Consider the following 20,847-nt stretch of genomic DNA (forward strand, 5'->3'; position numbering starts at 1 on the left):
TTTTTAAATCTTTATTTAACTTAGATAAGAATACAACACAATCGAGACTACAACACTGTGGAACCAGATAGTAAATCAAACATATTAATCAATTATGTTTCTTCTTAAGCCCTGTAAACGGACCCAAATATCTAATAAGATATTGAGCCAACACAACACACAACATATACAAAATTAAAAGGTACAAAATAGTGAAAAGGAACTGAACTTTGAGGAGGATGCAAAGCTTCAAAGAAAATAAAAGATGAATACTACAGCTTGAAAAACAACAAAAAAAAAACCTTTAGAATGGATATTATATTAAGACTTATTGTATCTTGGAGTAGAGGTTAAACCTCAATTTTTCAGGACTGGTAATTGCAAAAATACATAGAATATTCCTACAGAAGACCAATGTGACCCTTTCTTTAGGACAGAAAACAAAATGTGGGCTAAATAATATTCTTCTTACCCATCCATCTCCAACATATCCAAATAGAAAATAAAAGTAAGCACAATCCAAAATATCAGTACCATACAAAACATGGTACTCAAAGTGATTTAATGAAAACAAGCTTTAAACCCCCCATTTCATCACTGCTTAACTTCCTTATTTCCACTGGCAAATGCTTACAAATAATAAACTTAAAATTCTCCTATCTCTAGATCTTTTCAGATTAATATGGCCATCTTTTGTCACCTGATGGATTTACAAAAATAATCAACATTGCACTGCCTTAACTAAAGACTAAGCACTCTGGCGCTGATTTTATCATACAAAATGAAAAGAGATTAAAATGAGATGTACAAATGCTAAGAATTATTGTCATATCTGGGGTTTTTTTCCCTTTTTAATCCAACTAATGCACTTTCTGCCCCTTCCAGACAAATAATTTACATTTAAATTATTATATTAATATATTATTATATTAATCATATAGTCTGTGGATGCAGTAACAGGGGCTCTGTGTAGGTTTTTTTGTTGCTTATTTGCTTTTTAAAGCAATGTTTAAAGGGTCTATAGAACTGCCGCACCTGTATATCCTTTTTTTAAATTGTTTTCCTTGGAAAATTTGGAAAATGCCAGAAAGTATAAAGAAAAAGTCATTTATGGTTTCACCATCTTATCACTTTTATAACTATCTTTTGAGCTTTTTTCTAGTAGACATGATCACTTCTGGTTCTATAGTTTCGTTTACAAAATTAGAATTAACCTATTTTCTAACCAGTTTTCACTTAAAAAGTATTTCCCACACCCCTGAATATTATTTGAGAATGATTTTTATTTAATAGCTTCTTTAATCAGAATCCTATCCTTCGCTTAAAGGGTTAAAAATTACGCATTAAAATAATACCTTTTCTCCTGTCCCTTCACCTTTATGATGAGAACTCGGCAAATAGTAAACCGTTCACACTAGCGTCCAAGGTGTGATAAAATTATACCCCCCCGAGAAATGTAGGACCTAATAAGCTTCAAATCTTAAACCAAAAATATGAAGCGCTAACAGAGACAATTCAAGCACTATCCAATGGATATAACCTTATTGGAGGAGGCAAATCCAAAATTCGCAGGACTCAAGTAGTTACCTATTCTAACTACACGAAAGCTCCACTTCGTTTTTAAATAAAGCAATTGTGAAGCTGTGCAAATTTCACCCACTCAACAAAGTAAGTACCGTAATTGACTGAGTTCGTTTAAACTGCCGCTCCCAATTGCAGAGCTGGATTCATTAAACAAAGATAAACACGTAGAGGATACAAGGAACTGTGTGGACACCTGCTACAGAGGAGTTTAGGAAGACCACGCTAACGCGGGCCGGTTGAGGGGGGGAAAGATGAGGAAGGGGATCTAATAATTGTCAGCCTGGAGTATAAGCAGAAATTTCAGCTGCATTATTTAATATTTAATCTTTCTATTCCTGGCATCACGGGGCTCAAACGTCACCAAAAAAGATGGGCCGGCTGAAAAAACCGGCCGGGTGACGCACATAACATCTTACCATACGGATTCTCATCAATCAAGACCAAGAAGCGCCCAAGCCAGCCTATTGAAAGAAGTAGGGTCCCCAGGGCCATCAGCTCCCCCAATCCCTTGGTACGCCGCTCCGGTCCGCAGGCAGGAATCGGAGGCTGCAAGACCTCCCGACCCTACTCAAGCCTGGAGGGCTGCTGCCTCGCGTTCCGAGACCACCCTTGCGCCAGCTCCCGCCGGAGTCAGCCCCCGCCCGAGCAGCCCGTGCCAGGGCAGCCCCCCGCCTCAGAGAAGTCCCCGCCTCTGCCTCCGCCAAACAGCTCAGCAGCGGGTGCCGGACAGGGCCCCGACAGGCGGCCGAGACTCCTCTCCCGGGGTCCCAACCTGCCCAGGGCCGTACCTGAACAAGCAGCGCCACCTCCGCCCGACTGTGTTGACTGTCGCGGTGGCGGCGGTCACAGCTTGGAGCACAGTGACGCCTCTCTTAAAAACAACAACCTGCTTGCAGGCGTTCGCAGCCGGGAGGCGGCGGCCGGCGGGGCGCCGCAGCGCATGCCGGGACTCGTAGTCCCTCCCGCTCCTCATGTCGGGCACAGGAAGAGGAAAGAACTACGACTCCCGAAGAGGAGCAAAGCCCGCCCCGGCTCGGCTGCAGGAAGCTAGGCGGGGCGGCAGCGATCCCCACAACATCCGGGCCCCGGCGCTAGAGAAGCTCCGCGGCCAGTTGCTATGGAGACGGGCTGCTACAACCACTCTAAAGGATTCGCGGTTTCACCCCAAGGGCAGCTCCCTGGATTAGGCGGATTAGTTGATAGCTATTGATCTAGCGGAAGGTTCACGTTCTCTTTGCGGCTTTCATTGGATGTTGTAAGGCTTCTCCCCTGTGCGCTCGCTGGTCTTCTTGCCATCCGCTGCCGGGGAAGACTGCGTTTGCCGAAAAAAATAAAGAAGATACCGAGAATGACCGAGTACGACTGGGTGGGTTTGGGCTCTAGAGGGCTGAATGTTTTTGACAGTTGGTTTTCCTTGCTATAAATTTGGGGCACCCCGCACCGCCACTCTCCCCACCCCCCACCCCCAAGAAACATCTTTCTAGGCAACCACTGGGCTACACAGATGTAAATGTGCATCGCCTTGAGCCAGAATTGCCTCTGAAAGTATAAAATGATTGGGGATGGTGTGCAACTGCGGTGATGGCTTTAAATGAGAAAAAAACGTACCTTGTTAATCTTACGTTTTCTACACTGTGCCTTGTTCAAAAAGGATAGAGAAAAAAAAAAGAATATGGTGCACTTGTATTCACTTTTGGTGGAAACGTAGAAAGTTAAACTTAAGGTTCTGTCCCCCAATTGTGGCAAAAAAAAAATAGATAAATAAGGAAAGCATTAACAAGGAGAATGATGTGCCTGAGCAGAAACAAAAAGGTGCCTCAAAATTAGATTTTTGGAGGGTTTTTTGTTTGCTCTTGGTGTTGCTATAGTTAACATCACCTGTGACACAACATCAAAAAAAGAAAAAACGATTTTTAATTTTAAAATTAGAGCTTCCATAGAGCATTTTTATTATCTCAATGGCTTGTTCTTATTTATTTTTTTTAAAATGTGTATGTGTTTATAAGGAAGAAGTTTGAAAAGTGACAGTGGCTTGGCTTTCTGTAATTCCAGGGGAGCCTGAAAATTACATTAGTGGGAGAGCTAATACCATTTCTTTGTAGATTTTTATTCTTTTCAAGGCACTTTCACAGTCTAGTTTTTTAAGACCGTCAATTTTAGAAGAATCATTTGCAATTTTAATTAACCTTTTTATCCTTAAGTAAATATTTGCTGATCCTATGTGTAACCTGGCAGAGCATTTAAAATAATCCTTTTATTATTCTTTCTGTAAGGCTGTTTTGTTTTTAATTGTATCTAATTTGAACTCCGCATCTTAAGCATATCAGATTTGAAGAGGGTGAAACCCAAATAAGAAAACTGTAGTGACCTATGACATGAAGTAAAAGCAAATGCGTATTTTGTTTCTAGGTCTGTAAACATTTGTGAATTATCCTGGAAGTCAAAATGATTCAGGTAGACCTTAATATTTCCTGATTGTGTGGTACAAATTATGCCAACAAAGTTTATCAGCTAATTTGTCTTCTGTTTTGACTAGATATGGTTTACTGTATTACATTTTGGGCCAAAGATGACCAGAAGGTAGAAGAAGATGATTTGATGAAAGAGAGTCCTCTGTGACTGAGGTTGCTCTGGGCAACCTGACTGGGTATCCATAAAGTAAGTTAGGGTTGGTACTTTGTAGTACAAGTCACAGGGCAGCCACCTTCCACCTAAGCAGCTTTCCCTGTACTCCAGAAACCTGGACATTTTGAGAAAACCTGACTTGGTGAGATACCATAGGATTCTGGTGACTTGCTGTTTCAGTGTCTGTGCTCTTGATATTGAAAACAAATTAATTGGCAGTGTCGCAAAGAAGCAGCTGCAAGATCTGATGAGTTCTACTCCCAGCTGTGCCAGCTTCCTAGAAGATTATGAAGTATTAGTAAACTGCTGTATTAATGTAGTGTTATTAACCTGTAAACTTCAGAACGGAATTCTGGAACATCATCCATATGCACTGAGGTAAACCTGAAAGAAAATGGTAAAAACGAATTCCATGTATATAGCAATTTATCACTTACGTCCAGTTTTCTTTCATTTTATCTCCAAAACCACAAGAATTATGGCAGGTTTTTTGCTTGTCTTGCTGTGTTTTTACCAACTTACAGATGATGGCCAGAGGTGAAATCATGGTAAGGGACTGGAACCTAGGTCACAGTTCCTGCCTGGTGCTACTCCTCCAGTACTCTACTGATAATGATTCAAATCTGAACAAAGGAAAAGAAAGTGGATTAACTACTTCATATTTAGAGAATTGAGCTCAGCCTTCAAAACAAATTAGGTTCCTGACCTTGAGAAACTTAACTTGGCTAAAATATTTAGTAGAATAACCCAGGAATTCAGGATGAGCTCAGTTATGCTAAAGAGGAACCTAACTAATCCAACCCAAATTTGAAACTCAGAAAGGTTTTATCCTCACTTAACTCTGACATGCAGCTCTGTAAACATTCTTATCTTCATTCTAGAGTGGAAGAAATTGAGATTTTACTAGTATTAAAGATTTAGAATTCATAAAGGGTCTCAGCTTCATGAATCACAAGAATCTACTCTAGAATCTTCAAAGAAAAGGCACTTTAATACATGTAAACAATCTTCTATTTACTGCAACCTTAAAAGATCAGTTACAATACCCTGCCGACCACCATGAAGTTATTTAGATATAATAATGCAACTTCTAATCTGGAAGGATTTAGATCTTAAGTATTCCAAATTTTTTAAGTACTGCCAAATTTTTTTGTTGTATTTTTTAACTACCAATTTTTTTTGCCTATTTGGACACCACAGAACACACTTATTAAGAGCTTCTTATCACAAATGAGGGACCCTATTATGAGTAGATCTACATATCCCTTTATGCTTTTTGATTAACAAAATCACTAAGTTCTGTTAAAAAGAAAAACAGGGGCCTAGGTGGAGTCACTTGACCCCAGGACAGCAAAGGAAGATTTAATTGGACTTTCAACCTCTCCAGAAGTGGAATTTTAAGCCAATCAATCTGGAATTTTCTAGTTAGCTAGCACCAATCAGGTGTTCTGTTACCTGGGCCTGCCCTCGCCCTCTCCCAGAGGAAAACCAGAGGATCTGCTTGATAAGAACCTCTGTCCTTGGCTCCCCTGGGTGGCTCAGGTCATGATCCCAGGGTTCTGGGATCCAGCCCCGCATCGGCTCAACGCTGAATGGAGAGCTTGCTTTTCCCCCTCCCTCTGCTGCTCCCCCAGCTTGTGCTGCTTTCTGTCAAATAACTAAAATAAAACAAAAAAGAACCTCAGTCCCTCCCCCAAGGGGGAATTCCATTGGATATTCTTTCCTGTTTTGTCGAAGATTAGTTGAGCATAGACCTGAGTGTCCATTTCTGGGTTCTCTATTCTGTTCCATTGACCTATGTGTCTCTTTTTGTTTGTTAATATCTTTTAAATTTAAATTCAATTAATTAACATATAATGTACTTAGCTTCAGAGGTAGAATTCAGAGATTCATCAATCTTCTGTAATACCCAGTGTCCATTATATCACATGCTATCCTTAATGTCCATCAAACAGTTACCCTGCCCCCACACTCCACTCGAGCAAACCTCAGTTTCCTATGATTAAGAGTCTCTTACGGTTTCTCCCTGTCTCTGATTTCATCTTGTTTTATATTTCCCTCCCTTCCCCTATGATCCTCTGTTTTGTTTCTTAAATTTCACATATGAGTGAGATCATATGATAATTGTCTTTCTTTGTCTGGCTTATTTCGTTTAACATAATACCCTTTAGTTCTACCCTCGTCATTGCAAATGGCAAAATGTCATTCTCTTTGATGGCTGAGTGGTATTCGTGTGTGTGTGTGTGTGTGTGTGTGTGTGTGTGTAAAACACATCTTCTTTATCCATAGTTTGGCTATGGTGGACATTGCTGCTATAAACATTGGGGTGCAGGTACCCCTTCGGATCACTGCATTAGTATCTCTCAGGTAAATACCTAGTAGTGCAATTCCTGGGTGGTAGGATAGCTGTATTTTAAACTTTTTGAAGAACCTCCATACTGTTTTCCAGAGTGGCTGCAACAGCTTGCATTCCACCACCAGCTTAAGAGGGTTCCCCTTTCTCCACATCCTCACCAACATGTGTCGTTTCCTGACTTGTTAAGTTTAGCCATTCTGACCCATGTGAGGTGGTATCTCATTGTCGTTTTGATTTATATTTCCCTGATGCCAAGTGATGTGGAGCATTTTTTCATGTGTCTGTTGGCCATTTGCATGTCTTCTTTGGAGAACTGTCTGTTCATGTCTTCTGCCCATTTCTTAATTGGATTATTTGTTCTTCAGGTGTTGAGTTTGATACGCTTTTTAATAGATTTTGGATATTAGCCCTTTATCTGGGAAGACATTTGCAAATATCTTCTCCCATCTTGTTGGTTGTCTTTTGGTTTTGTCAACTGTTTCCTTTGCTGTGCAAAAGCTTTTTATCTTGATGAAGTCCCAATAGTTCATTTTTGCCTTTTTTCCTTTGCCTTTGGAGACATATCTAGCAAGAAGTTGCTGTGGCCAAGGTCACAGGGGTTGCTGACCATGTCCTCCTCTAAGATTTTGATGGCTTCCTATCTCACCTTTAGGTCTTTCATCCATTTTGAGTCTTTTTTTGTGTATGGTGTAAGAAAATTGCCTGGTTTCGTTCTTCTGCATGTGGCTGTCCAGTTTTCCCAACACCAGTTGTTGAAGAGACTGTCTTTTTTCCTTTGGATATTCTTTCCTGCTTTGTCGAAGATTAGTTGACCATATAGTTTTGGGTCCATTTCTGGGTTCTCTATTCTGTTCCATTGATCTGTGTGTCTGTTTTTGTGCCAGTACCATGCTGTCTTGATGATTACAGCTTTGTAATAGAGCTTGAAGCCCGGAATTGTGATGACACCAGCTTTGGTTTTCTTTTTCAACATTCCTTTGGCTATTTGGGGTCCTTTCTGGCTCCTACAAATTGTAGGATGGATTATTTGTTCCAGCTCTGTGAAAAAAGTTGATGGTATTTTGGCAGGGATTACACTGAATGTGTAGATGTTTTAGGTAGCATAGACATTTTAACAATATTTATTCTTCCAATCCATGAGCATGGAATGTTTTTCCATTTCTTTGTGTCTTCCTCAAATTATTTCATGAGTGTTTACAGTTTTTTGATTACAGATCCTTTGCCTCTTTGGTTAGGTTTATTCCTAGGTATCTTACGGTTTTTAGTGCAATTCTAAATAGGATCGACTCCTTAATTTCTCTTTCTTCTGTCTCATTGTTAGTGTGTAGAAATGCAGCTGATTTCTGTGCATTGATTTTATATCCTGCCATGTTGCTGAATTCCTGTATGAGTTCTAGCAATTTTGGGATGGAATCTTTTGGGTTTTCCACATAGAGTATCATGTCATCTGTGTAGAGTGAGAGTTTGACTTTTCTTTGCCAATTCAGATGCCTTTTATTTCTTTTTGCTGTCTGATTACTGAGGCTAGAACTTCTAGTCCTGTGTTGAGCAACAGTGTAAGAGTGGACATCCCTGCTGTGTTCCTGACCTTAGGAGAAAAGCTGTCAGTTTTTCCCCATTGAGAGTGATATTCGCTGTGGGCTTTTCATATATGGCTTTTATGATATTGAGATATGTTCCCTCTATCCCTACACTGTGAAGAGTTTTAATCAAGAAAGAATGCTGTACTTTGTCAAATGCTTTTTCTGCATCTATTGAGAGAATCATATGGCTCTTGTCCTTTCTTTTATTAATGTAGTGTATCACATTGATTGATTTGGGGATATTGAACCAACCTTGCTGGCCAGGAATAAATCCCACTTGGTCATGGTGAGTAATCCTTTTAATGCACTGTTGGATCCTATTGGCTAGTATCTTTGTGAGAATTTTGGCATCCATGCTCATCAGGGATATTGGTCTGTAATTCTCCTTTTTGGTGGAGTCTTTGTCTGGTTCTGGGATCAAGGTAAAGCTGGCCTCATAGAATGAGTCTCAGTGTTTTCCTTCCATTTCTATTTTTTTGAAATACCTTCAAAAGAATAAGTATTAATGCTTCTCTAAATGTTTGATAGAATTTCCCTGGGAAGCCATCCAGCCCTGGACTCTTGTTTTTTAGGAGATTTTTTATTACTGCTTCAATGTCCTTGCTGGTTATGGCTCTGTTCAGGTTTTCTGTTTCTTCCTGTTTCCGTTTTGGTAGTTTCTACGTCTCTAGGAATGCATCCATTTCTTCCAGATAGCCTAATTCGTTGGCATATAGTTATTATATGATATAGAACATATAGAACATATGTTGTTTTTATTTCTTTGGTTGTGATATCTCCTCCTTCTTTCAAGATTTTATTTATTTTGGTCCTTTCTCTTTTCATTTTGATAAGTCTGGCCAGGGGTTTATCAATTTTATTAATTTTTTCAAAGAACCAGCTCCTAGTTTCATTGATCTGTTCTACTGTTCTTTTGGTTTCTATGTCAGTGATTTCTGCTCTATTAATTCTCTTCTCCTGCTGCATTTTGGCTTTATTTGCTCTTCTTTCTCCAGCTCTTTTAGGTGTAAGGTTAGGTTATGTATTTGAGACCTTTTTTGTTTCTTGAGAAAGGCTTGTATTGCTATATACTTCTCTCTTAGGACTGCCTTTGCTGCATCCCAAAGGTTTTGAACAGTTGTGTTTTCATTTTCATTTGTTTCTATGAATTTTTTAATTTTTCTTTAAGTTTCTGGTTGACCCATTCATTCTTTAGTAGGATGCTCTTTAACCTCCATGTATTTGAGTTCTTCCAAATTTCCTTTTGTGATTGAGTTCAAGTTTCAGAGCATTGTGGTCTGAAAATATGGAGGGAATGAGTCCAATCTTTTATTACTGGTTGAGACCGGATTTGTGACCCACTATGTGATTTATTCTGGAGAATGTTCCATGTGCACTCAAGAAGAATGTCTATTCTGTTCCTTTTGGGTGAAATGCTCTTAATATATCTGTGAAATCCATCTGGTTCACTGTGTCATTCAAAGCCCTTGTTTCCTTGTTGTTCTTCTACTTAGATCTGTCCATTGCAGTGAGTGGGGTGTTAAAGTCCCCTACTATTATTGTATTCAGTGTGTTTCTTTAATTTTGTTATTAATGGGTTTATACAATTGGCTGCTTCAATGTTAGAGGCATAAATATTTACAACTGTTAGATGTTCTTGTTGGATAGACCCTTTAATTATGATATAGTGTCCTTTCTCATCTCTTACTATAGTCTTTGGTTTAAAATCTAATTTGTCTGATATAAGTATATAAGGATTGCTATCTCAGTTCTCTTTTGATGTCTATTAGTATGATAAATGGTTTTCCATGCCCTCCTTTTCAATCTGGAAGTGTCTCTGGGTCTAAAATGAGTGTCTTGCTGACAGCATATCTATAGGTCTTGCTTTTTTATCCAATCTGATGCCCTGTGTCTTTTGATTGGAGCATTTAGCCCATTTATATTCAGAGTAACTATTGAAAGATATGAATTTAGTGCCATTGTATTACCTGTAAACTATTTCAGTATATTGTCTCTGTTCCTTTGTCATCTGTGTTACTTTTGGGCTATATCTTCGTTTAAAGGATACCCTTTAATATTTCTTTCAGGGCTGGTTTAGTGATCACAAATTCTTTTATCTTCTATTTGTCCTGGAAGCTTTTTATCTCTCCTATTTTGAATGATATCCTAGCTTGATAAAGTATTCTTGGCTGCATATTTTTCTCATTTAGCACCCTGAATATATCATGCCAGTCCTTTCTGGCCTGCCGGGTCTCTGTGGCTAGGTCTGCTGCCAGTCTAATGTTTCTATCCTTTTAGGTAAAGGACCTCTTATCCTGAGCTGCTTTCTCTTTGTCTCTGAGATTTGCAAGTTTCATTACTATATATTGGGGTGTTGACCTATTTTTATTGATTTTGAGGGGTTCTCTGTGCCTCCGGACTTGAATGCCTGTTTACTTCCCCAGATTAAGGAAGTTCTCAGCTATAATTTGCTCCATTATACCTTCTGCCCCTCACTCTCTCTTTCCTCCTCTTCTGGGATCCCAATTATTCTAATACTATTTTGCTTTATGGTATCACATATCTCTCAAATTCTCCCCTCATGATCCAGTAGTTGTTTATCTCTCTTTTTCTCAGCTTCTTTATTCTCCATCATTTTGTCTTCTACATCACTAGTTCTCTCTTCTGCCTCATTTATCCTAGTAGTTAGATCCTCCATTATATATATATATATTACATTGAAAGGATAGAATGTAACTGTAGAGATAAAAATAAAAAAGGACTGTTTTAAAAAAAGAGAAAAATGAGAGAATATGATCAGACAGGCGAAGAGAACAGAGCAATACATGATTCTGGGTGTATTTTGGTCTGTAAGTTAGAAAAAACTGCATCCCAAAATTGTAAAGAAAGAAAAACTTTATATATATATATAAATATATATATTTTATATATTTTTTATATATAATATATATTAAATTAAATAAATTAAATTATATATATAATATATATCATTATATATATAATATATATCTTATATATAATATATATCTTATATATATAATATATATTAAATTAAATAAATTAAAACATATATATGTATAAAATACAATGAAAGGGTAGAATGTAACTATAAAAAATGAAAATTAAAAGACTTTTAAAAAGTTGATAAAATAAGAAGTTGCTTGAGAAGGAAAGAGAACAAAATCAAAATTGAAAAACTAAAGAATCATGAGAAGAAAACAATGAATTCTATATACTATTTTCCCTAGTGCTGGAGGTTTTCAGTTCTCTGTGATTGGTAAACTTAGCTGAACGTTCTTGCTGATCTTTTTGCTCCAGTTCTCAGGTGTATTTGCCCTGGGTGGAATTGCATTTAGCCAGGGGGCCAGGCTAAGTAATCTGCTCCAGTTTGCTCTACGTGTCTTTTTTTCCCTGAAGGCTTTCCCTGCCACTTTAGAGGATGAGAATGAAAATGGTGGCCTCCCAATCTCCAGCCTGTAACTGGAAGCTCAGGGCCCCACTCCTCAGTGCACCTTCAGGAAGAAGCAGTCAATCACTCCTGTCTCCCTGGTCTCCGTCTGTACTCTGTGTTCACCCAGCCTGTGACCAAGAGTTTCTATCTCAGGCATATGACTCTGTTTCGAGTCTCCAAACCCTGCAGACTCCCACAGTGTGCACCTGCACTGGAAGGGTGGGGAGTCTCACCATGGTTCTACCACTTGCTGGAGCCCTGTTCAGAGAGCAGTTGTCCGACTGTGCCGCAGTTCATGGTTTATGGCAATCTTGAGCCCACTCTTGGGCTCACTGATTGCAGCTGCCTTCTCCACTCCAATGCCTGTGAACTCTGCCACATTCAGGCACCCTCGTTCTTTCTGTGACCCCGGGGATCCTAAGATCACACTGTCTCACCTAGGATTCCATCCCACTTCCTCACTTGAGTAAGGCAAGGATGTCCCTCAACAGACCAGACTTCTAAAAGTTCCACTCTGCTGCTATATCACTTTCCAGTAGCCTGCCCCTCCCCCCCCCACTGTTTAGCTTCCAATATATCACCTCAGATTCACTTCTCCGCACCTCCTACCTTGCAGAAAGTGGTTGCTTTTCTGTTTGTAGAGTTGCAGCAATTCTTTTCTTAGATCTCCAGTTGAGTTCGCAGGTGTTCGGAATGATTTGATAGCTATCTAGCTGAATTCCTGGGACCAGACTCTCTACTCCTCTGCTATCTTGCACCTTAATCCCTGAAACAATCTTTTCTCTTGCTAGTAACTTATCCTTCCTATGAAAACCTTCCATTTCGCACCACTCCTCCAAGCTACCCTCCATTTCCTGGATGGGATGCTGCCTGATTCGTGAATCACTTAATAAAGCCAATTAGATCTTCAAATTTACTTCGTTGCATTTTGTTTTTTAACAGTTGCTATTGCTACATTTGGAAGGTCCTGCTATCTGAGTCCTCAGATTAGGAAACAAAACCATCTAATCCATATTCTTTATTATATATTTATAGGCAGATTTTATATTTATATCCTTGTAAAATAATTTCATCAAAGTCAAATAGTTATTAGTGCCAATATCAGAACACAGGACTGGTGATACCTAATAGGTGCTTTTTACAACTCTTACAGGAGAAGATACACAAATACCAACAAGATTTCCCAATCAGTCTGCTTGACATGTTCTTGTATAAGCCATGCAGCTGTGATGATGGCCCTCTCTCTCCCCAGAGGCCTGTCTCCCAGAGGCCTGTTTAATTCCTGACCATGGCTTAGCCACATCTTTCCTAACAAGTGTGTGTAGCCCAGTACTCACAACGTCATGTAAGGATCAGCAGCTTGAGCATCACCTGGGACTTTGTTAGAAATGCAGAATCTTGGCCCTACACTACTATGGATAAAGGATGTCTAGTTTCAGATAACTTCTCAGGGTTATTGGTAGGTAGTAAAGCACTACTAAGATTTTGTTTCTGATTAGCAAAGTAAAAGAAATGAAATGGGCCTTAAAGGTGGCTGGGACAGTGGTAGCTGGACGTTCTAGCAAGATAAATATTCACAAAATAATGGTCTAATTCCCAAGAACTGACCAATGAAGTTTTTCTGAGGCCAAAGATTAAAGCTCTCAGCTGAAGATACCAAGACAATAGAACAATAACTAACCACCTCAAACTTTTGTCAATAAAAAGTCAATCTTTAAAGAAATGGATAGTTAACATGGAAAACTTGAGGAAAAAAAGACCAGCAATCTAATATGTAGCACCTATGTTTGAAATAGGGTAATACACAATAAGAAAAAGGCTTTTTCCCCTTATGCAAATACACCAGCAGATCAAGCACTCTTGGACTGGGTTTTCAAGAAGATCCAAAAGATTTCTTAAAATTATTGAAAGAAGCTCTTCTGAAAAGTTACTTTGCCTGATGATTATCATTAGGGCAAAGCGTGAGAACATAATGTTCTACTCTATGATACCACTTCATTTTACAAAACTTTATAATTTCTATGGAATAAATGGAGTCACTAGATGATATCTAAAATAACAAATAATTCAGACTCCCTTATTTTACAAACAGAAAACTGTAGAGAATCAGACTTACCCAAATTCTCACATTCCCGTCAAGTCGAGGAGACTACAACCTGGGTCTTATAACGTCAGTGCTCTTTTCACTACACTTGATTCAGATTTTTAAATCCCTTAATCACAGAAAAATACTTTCAAAAAGTTTATTAAAGATACTGTTTAAGTAGCACATTAATAGTTGACTGAAGAATTGATTGAATGTGGTTTTATAGTACTGTTAAATGAAAAGGTAGCTTTTAGGGATGTTATTATGGGGAAAACATTTTAGCTCAGGTTCATTTCAATTTGTAGCACCTTCTTATTTTTCAAGATTATAACCAGGCACAAGTACATTTAAAACATGAGTAGATATAAGATGATATATTTATGTTCTTACTTATGGTTCTTATATATATTTATGATTTTCCCAACTAGAAACACAAGCAAAATTGAGTTTATAAAGGATTAACCGCTGCAAATCTATCAGAAAAAATTAAGCTATCTAATACAGGCTCAAAATGAAGGTTATTAAACAAAAAAAAAATCTGTAGTAACAGAACTTAGGCAATCCCATCAGGTTGGAATTATACTGAGAGAATTAAGCCAGGGCAGGGTTAATATTCATCTTCACCAATGTAAACTGAGGAAGAAACTTAACTATCTATGAAACTATTTTCAAGTACTTTATTTATTTGGCATAAACAATATAATCAAAATTAACATCCATTTAACAAGTACGTTTCAGTTCTTTTATAAGGAATGTTGTAGATTGAATTTTTTCTACAATTAAGTTTCTTAGGATAGACATAAAAACTAGATTTTCAGGATTCAAAATCATGAGCAGTTTTTAGTTCTTCATACATTTCATTAATTTTTTTAAATGGGGTTACATTAATTTACTTGACAATTGTCAATACAAAGTGCTGTTAATGTTCCCAGTCTGTAGTTTATTTTTTAATTTGGTTAACTGTATTTTCAGGTATAGATTGGACAGTTAAATACCTCAACCCTTTCCTCTATAATTTCTTTTGTCGCTTCTAAATTTTTAATATCCTCCTTTCTCAGAGGGTTAAAAATACCTTTCTCCTAGGTTTCTGGTTTTTCTATAATGTGATTTTTAATCACTGTGTATTTAATTCATCTGAAGTTTATTTTGATAATATTTGAAGGTGAAGATATATATTTTTGAAAACAGCTAACTAGTTTCCCAACATCATTTACTGAGTTGGTTTCCTGTATATGTCTTCCATATAATAAATTGTAAGCCTTAGGAATTTTGTATTATCACTGCATTTCCAACATCTAACATTGTGTAGCATACAGTAGGCACTCAATAAGTATTTACTGAATCAATGAATGAATGATAAATTAAGTTTATATAGTCTGTTCCACTTGAATTATTTCATCTTCATTAATGAAGTTTGATATTTTTAATAGACTTAACTTTACTAAGGATAAAGCATATTATATGCATGTGCTAGAAAGCTATGTGCACTTTTGCATCCATTCTTTTTAATGTCTTGCTCCCTTGCATCCCCAAACAGCTAAATGATTTGTATTTAAGTATTTATTAAATTATATGTATATACACACATATTTAATTTATATATTAAAAATTATAGTAAATGGCACCACCAGCTACCCAAGTGTTTGTCCAGAAACCTAGTAGTCATCCTTGATCTGTCCCTCTTCATCATCACCCACATTCAATCACCAGAACCTGTGAATTCTACTTCCAAAATATATTTCAAATTTGTTTACTTATCTCCCTCTCTATACTACCACCCTACTACAGATCATTGTCATCACTTGGACAGCTGTAGCTCCTTTCTACATCCATTCAAGGCCCTGACAGCAGTTAAAGTGATCATACTAAAACTTGTTACTTAATGACATGCATCTCCTTAGAACACTTCAATTGCTTTCCAATGCTTTTACAATAAAGATCAAGATTTTTATCAGAGTCAACAAGACCCTTCAAGATATGGCCCCTTCCCCTCTATTCTCATCTCAAGCTATTTTCACCCTAACTTACTTGACTTTGGGCATGCTGAGTTTCTCTTTATTCCCACTTCTACCTTTTCCTGGCCTTCCGGTCTTAGATTCAATGACACTTCACTAGAATGGCCTTTCTTAGCCCCCACCTAGGTTAGAACCCCCTATAAATTTCCACAAATATCTTGTATTTTTTTTCCTCCGTAACACTTACCACAATTGTAATTATTAGTTGTGTAATTATTTGCTTAATGGCTATGCCCACAAGGCTAAAATCATCCCTAAATTTTATCTTGTTCTCTTCTCACTGTAGAATTCAGCAGTATGACTTCTTGCAGATTTTCTCCATGATTTACAAATGTTTTTACAAATTCTCATGATTCCAGTACAGGATTTTTAAAAGCTATCTTATGCATACTTTTGATAAGTTTACTTTGAACAGATATTATGTCATTTAATGAGGACTAGCCACTGCCCTGAAGAGAATAGAATTTCTGAAAAAGTGAAGTAGATGTGCTAACTTTTCGTTTTGTTTTGTTTTTCCAGGTTTATTGAGATATAATTGACATATAACATTGTGTAAGTTTAGGGTGTATTACATGATTTCTTGTATGTATTGTGAAATGATTACCATAATATTAACACATTCATCACCTCACATAATTAAAGTTATTTTTGTGTTGAGAACTCTCTTAGCACCTTTCAAGTATGTAATAAAGTATTGGTAACTATAGTTATCATGCTGTACATTAGATCCCCTGAACTTCTTCTTATAACTGGAAGTTTGTACTCATTGACCAACATCTCTCCATTTCCCCCATCCCCTGGAAAACATCATTATTCTGTTTCAATGAGTTTGACTTTTTAAAAATTTTAGATTCATATATACGTGAGATTCTTGTATTCTTTGTCTGACTTAGTTCACTTAGTATAAATGTCCTCCATGTTGTCTGAAGTGGCATGATTTCCTTCTTTTTTATGGATGATTAATATTCATGTGTGTATGTATACATGAGAATATAGTATACTACATCTTTATCCATTCCATTAATGGACACTTAGATTGTTTTCATATCTTGGCTATTATTGTGAATAGTGCTGCAACAAACATGGGGGTGCAGATATCCCTTTGAGATAGTGATTTCACTTTGTTTGGATATATATCCACAACTAGGATTGCTGGATCATATGGTAATACTAATTTTAATTTTTTGAGGCATCTCCTACTGTTTTCTATAGAGGCTGCACCAGTTTGCATTCCCACCAGCAGTGCACAAGGGTTTCCTTTTCTTCACATCTTCACCAACACTTGTTATTTGACACTAGCCATTCTAACAGGAGTGAGGTGATATCTCGTTGTGGTTTTAATTTGCATTTCTCTGATCATTAATGATGTTGAACACCTTCTTATGTTCCTGGTGGACCATCTGTATAGTCTTATTCAGAAAAATGTGTATTCAGGTCCTCTGCTCATTTTTAATCAGATTATGTTTTGCTATTGCATTGTATGAGTTCCTTGTATATTTTGGATACTAACCCCTTATCAATATTGTTTGCAAATATTTTCTCCCATTCTGTAGGTTGTCTTCATTCTGCTGACTACTTCTTTTGCTGTGCAGAGGCTTTTCGGTTTGATGCAGTCTCACTTGTTATTTTTGCTTTTGTTGCTTACACTTTTGGTGTCATATCCAAAAAATCTATGCCAAGAATAACATCACAGAGCTTTTCCCCTGTGTTCTTTTCTAGGAGCTTTGTGCTTTCAGGTCTTACACTTAAGTCTTTAATTAGTTCTGAGTTAATTTTTGTCAGTGGTATAAGACAGGGTTGGTGCTAACTTTGTTTTTTTCCCAAAAAATTTTATAATTGAGAATTATTTGATGTGTTTATATTTTAGGACAAGAAATGTGCTTCAGCTTCAAATTCAGGCACAGAAGTGAAACCTGAACAAGTTCCTTCTTGTGTGAACCCTGGCAATCCTGTGTTTTCATGTATGTTGGACCCAAAGACACTCCATACAGCTACCTCACTATCAAAACCTAAGATGATTATGTATAAAACCAATTCATGTAATTATGGTGAATTTTTACCTATGCCACAGTTTTTTCCCTGCAATTATACTCCAAGGGAGCAAGTATTTTCAAGCCATATCAGAGCTACTGGATTTTATCAAAATAACTCTCTCAATACTGCACCTGATAGAAGCAGAACCCTTGATTTTCCTAATTTTCAACATACTCTATGAAAATATATTCCTTTGTATAGTTAAGAGAAAATATACTCAGGAAAAATGAGTTTTAAATCTAAGGCTAGAAAACCTAACTTGGAATATAAAAGTATTTGAATTAAAAGAATACCTTTAAGAAATAAAGCATTTGAATTGATAACTGAATTACAGTGACTCCTTAAATAAAAATGTGTTCAAAACAGAATAAAAAGTAAACACGTTTTAATACATCTTGGCTTTATTTAGTACATGTTCTCCAAAAGTTTCAAAAGGCTTTCAGGATCTCAGTTGTCCACTCAGTATATTTATCAAGACAAAGGAACACAAGAGCACTAAGAAAAAAACTGAATTAAAGGAAGACTGACCAGTAATTTCCCAGTTTTCTGTTATTTCAACTAAGGGCTTAGAACCTGGGGGAATGTTAGTTTCCACTGCTAGGCTAGTAGAAGAGAAGACCTGTTATTCATTCATTCATTTGGCAAATACTTATAGAACACCTACTTATGACAGGCACCATACCATGCAAATGGAACGCAGAAATAAAAGTGTCTTTTATTGATTAAATGAATAATATTTTAGGGGACTGAGATTAGCAAATTAATAAAGTGTGATAATTTCTGTAAAGTATGCAAAAGATCTTTCAGACACAAAGACAAACTGCTCAAATTAAGACCAAGGACATCAGGAGAAGCATCCTGGAGAAGGTAAAACCAAATCAAAGGAAAGGTTGTCCAGGAAGAAGAAGCAATACATATAAGAATACAAAGATGCAAGAGATGTGGTACATTTTTTATAAATGCAAATAATGTGATATATCCTTAACACAGTATGAGCAGTGGTAGATGATGGACTATACTATTATTCAAACTCTGTAATTCTACTGTATACAAAGATTTATTTATTTCAGTTGCCCTCTGTTGTAACCACACTTGAGTCTGAGTACTTTTATGGAAAAAAGTCATTGTTAGTTTCAGGTTCAGGATACTAACATCAATTAGAAAAATACTTTCGTGAGTTCCTAGGGCATTAGAAAAGTTGCATCTTCTGTTTACAAAAAATGGTTTGATGTGAGGAAACAGCTCAAACTCTGCCTCATGAGATTTTTCCAAATACCTCAAAATTTGATATAATGACACAAGCAAAAAGAAAAATTAGTTTTGTTCACTTCCTTTAAAACATCAAAAATCCAGGAATTGCGTAAGATATCCAGGTGAATAAAGTTAATTTAAAAATGTATAGAGAGAGAGAGAGAGAGAGAGAGAGAATCGAATACTACACAGCCATCAAAAAAAAAAAAAAAGAAATCTTGCCATTTGCAATGATGTGGATGGAACTAGAGGGTATTAAGTGAAATAAGCCAATCAGAGAAAGACAATTATCATATGATCTCACTCATATGTGGAATTTAAGAACCAAAACAGAGGATCATAAGGGAAGAAAGAGAAAAATAAAACAAGATGAAATCAGAGAGAGAGACAAACCATAAGAGACTCTTAATCATAGGAAACAAACTGAGGGTTACCAGAGGGAAGGGGTGGGGGTAGGGGTAACTGGGTGATGGACATTAAAGAGGGCATGTGATATAATCAGCAGTTCCCCATCAATAATTTTTATGTTCTTGTGAGGGGGGAAAAAAAAGTAAAACCTGTTTAATCTTTAAAAACAGGAGGAGGAGGAGGAGAAGTAGTAGTAATAGTAGTAGTAGTGGTGGTGGTGGTGGTGGTGGTGGTGGTGGTGGTGGTGGTGGTGGTCGTCTTTGTGGGGGGAATGAGTATGAATAAACAAATGAGACCGAGAAGAAGTGATTAGTGGAGGAGGAAGAAATTAGCAAACTAATGCCCAAAAGCCAAGAACTTGTTTCAAGAAGAGGGAATGAGGGCGCCTGGGTGGCACACCGGTTAAGCATCTGCCTTCGGCTCAGGGCGTGATCCCGGCGTTATGGGATTGAGCCCCACATCAGGCTCCTCCGCTATGAGCCTGCTTCTTCCTCTCCCACTCCCCCTGCTTGTGTTCCCTCTCTTGCTGGCTGTCTCTATCTCTGTCGAATAAATAAATAAAATCTTAAAAAAAAAAAAAAAAGAAGAGGGAATGAGCCAGCTGTGTGAAATTATCTTGAGAGATAACACATGGATTGAGACCTGAAGGTGTGATTAGGCAATGCGGAGAACATTGGTCACCTCAACAAGAAGTGTTTCAGTGAGGTCACAGAATGGAAAACTTTAATGGAATAGGTTTAATTTTTTAAAGATTTTATTTATTTATTATTTAGAGATGGGGAGAGAGAGCAGGGGAAGGAGTAGAGGGAGAGAGGCAAGCAGACTGCGCTGAGTGCAGAGCCAGACGCGGGGCTCCATCCCACGACCCTGAGATCTTGACCTGAGCCAAAACCAAGAGTCAGATGCTTAACCTACTGAGCCACCCAGACACCCCTGTAATAGGTTAAGAAAGAATGAAGTAGTACTTTTTAGTTTTACTGTATACTGAACAGAGAAATAGAGTGAAAGCTAAAAGTAGACACATGGGGGCCAAAGGTTACTTTTTTAAAAGATAGGATAATATAGCCTATTTATATGCTGATGGGATCACATTTTGAGAACTACTGGTCTATACTAATCAGTTCTAAAGACAAAGGTAGCTGAAGATAACTACAGAGTAATGTTTCTTTAATATGGACTAAAAAACGAATGAAGGATAGTCGGAAGAAAGGCAGGCAGGGACAAGGGTCCCTGTCCTAAGAGGAAAACTACCCTTAAAAGGAAAAAGACCGATCCTGTTATTCTAGGCTTTATTCAGTGCCCCAGCTTTAACTCCTACTTGGAGGACTTAAAACTTGTGACAGAAAGGAAGGGAATGGCCTTGGGCATCCTAACCCAGGCCCAGGGGACCAACTCAGCAGCTAGTGGTATATTTAAACAAAGAGCTTGACCTGGTGGCCATGTGGCTGCATGCCTTAGGACAGTGACAACTGCAACCCTCTTGATCTGAAACACCA

General features: G+C 37.6%; 2 protein-coding genes across 7 annotated transcripts in view; one reads left to right on the forward strand and one right to left on the reverse strand.

Annotated features, from left to right (window-relative positions):
• CCPG1 (cell cycle progression 1) overlaps positions 1 to 2,491 on the reverse strand; it is a 38,516-nt gene extending 36,025 nt beyond the window's left edge. For 5 of the 6 annotated variants that reach the window (XM_045812086.2, XM_087859226.1, XM_045812082.2 and 2 more), the window contains exon 1: positions 2,352 to 2,491. The gene's annotated coding sequence lies outside the window, so the exon portion shown is untranslated. The remainder of the gene's footprint in view (positions 1 to 2,351) is intronic. The other variant, XM_087859224.1, reaches the window with a different exon arrangement.
• A 63-nt stretch (positions 2,492 to 2,554) lies between these two features.
• PIERCE2 (piercer of microtubule wall 2) lies at positions 2,555 to 18,042 on the forward strand. Its single transcript, XM_045812092.2, has 2 exons — positions 2,555 to 2,929; positions 17,526 to 18,042. Exons 1-2 carry the CDS (start codon positions 2,912 to 2,914, stop codon positions 17,871 to 17,873), a joined length of 366 nt encoding a protein of 121 aa, XP_045668048.1. The 5' UTR covers positions 2,555 to 2,911; the 3' UTR covers positions 17,874 to 18,042.
• The last annotated feature ends 2,805 nt before the right edge of the window (positions 18,043 to 20,847 follow it).

The sequence above is a fragment of the Ursus americanus genome, chromosome 36, assembly GCF_024610735.1.
Source record: "Ursus americanus isolate L20-20 chromosome 36, mUrsAme1.1.p, whole genome shotgun sequence".
In the NCBI taxonomy this organism is placed as follows: Eukaryota; Metazoa; Chordata; class Mammalia; order Carnivora; family Ursidae; genus Ursus; species Ursus americanus.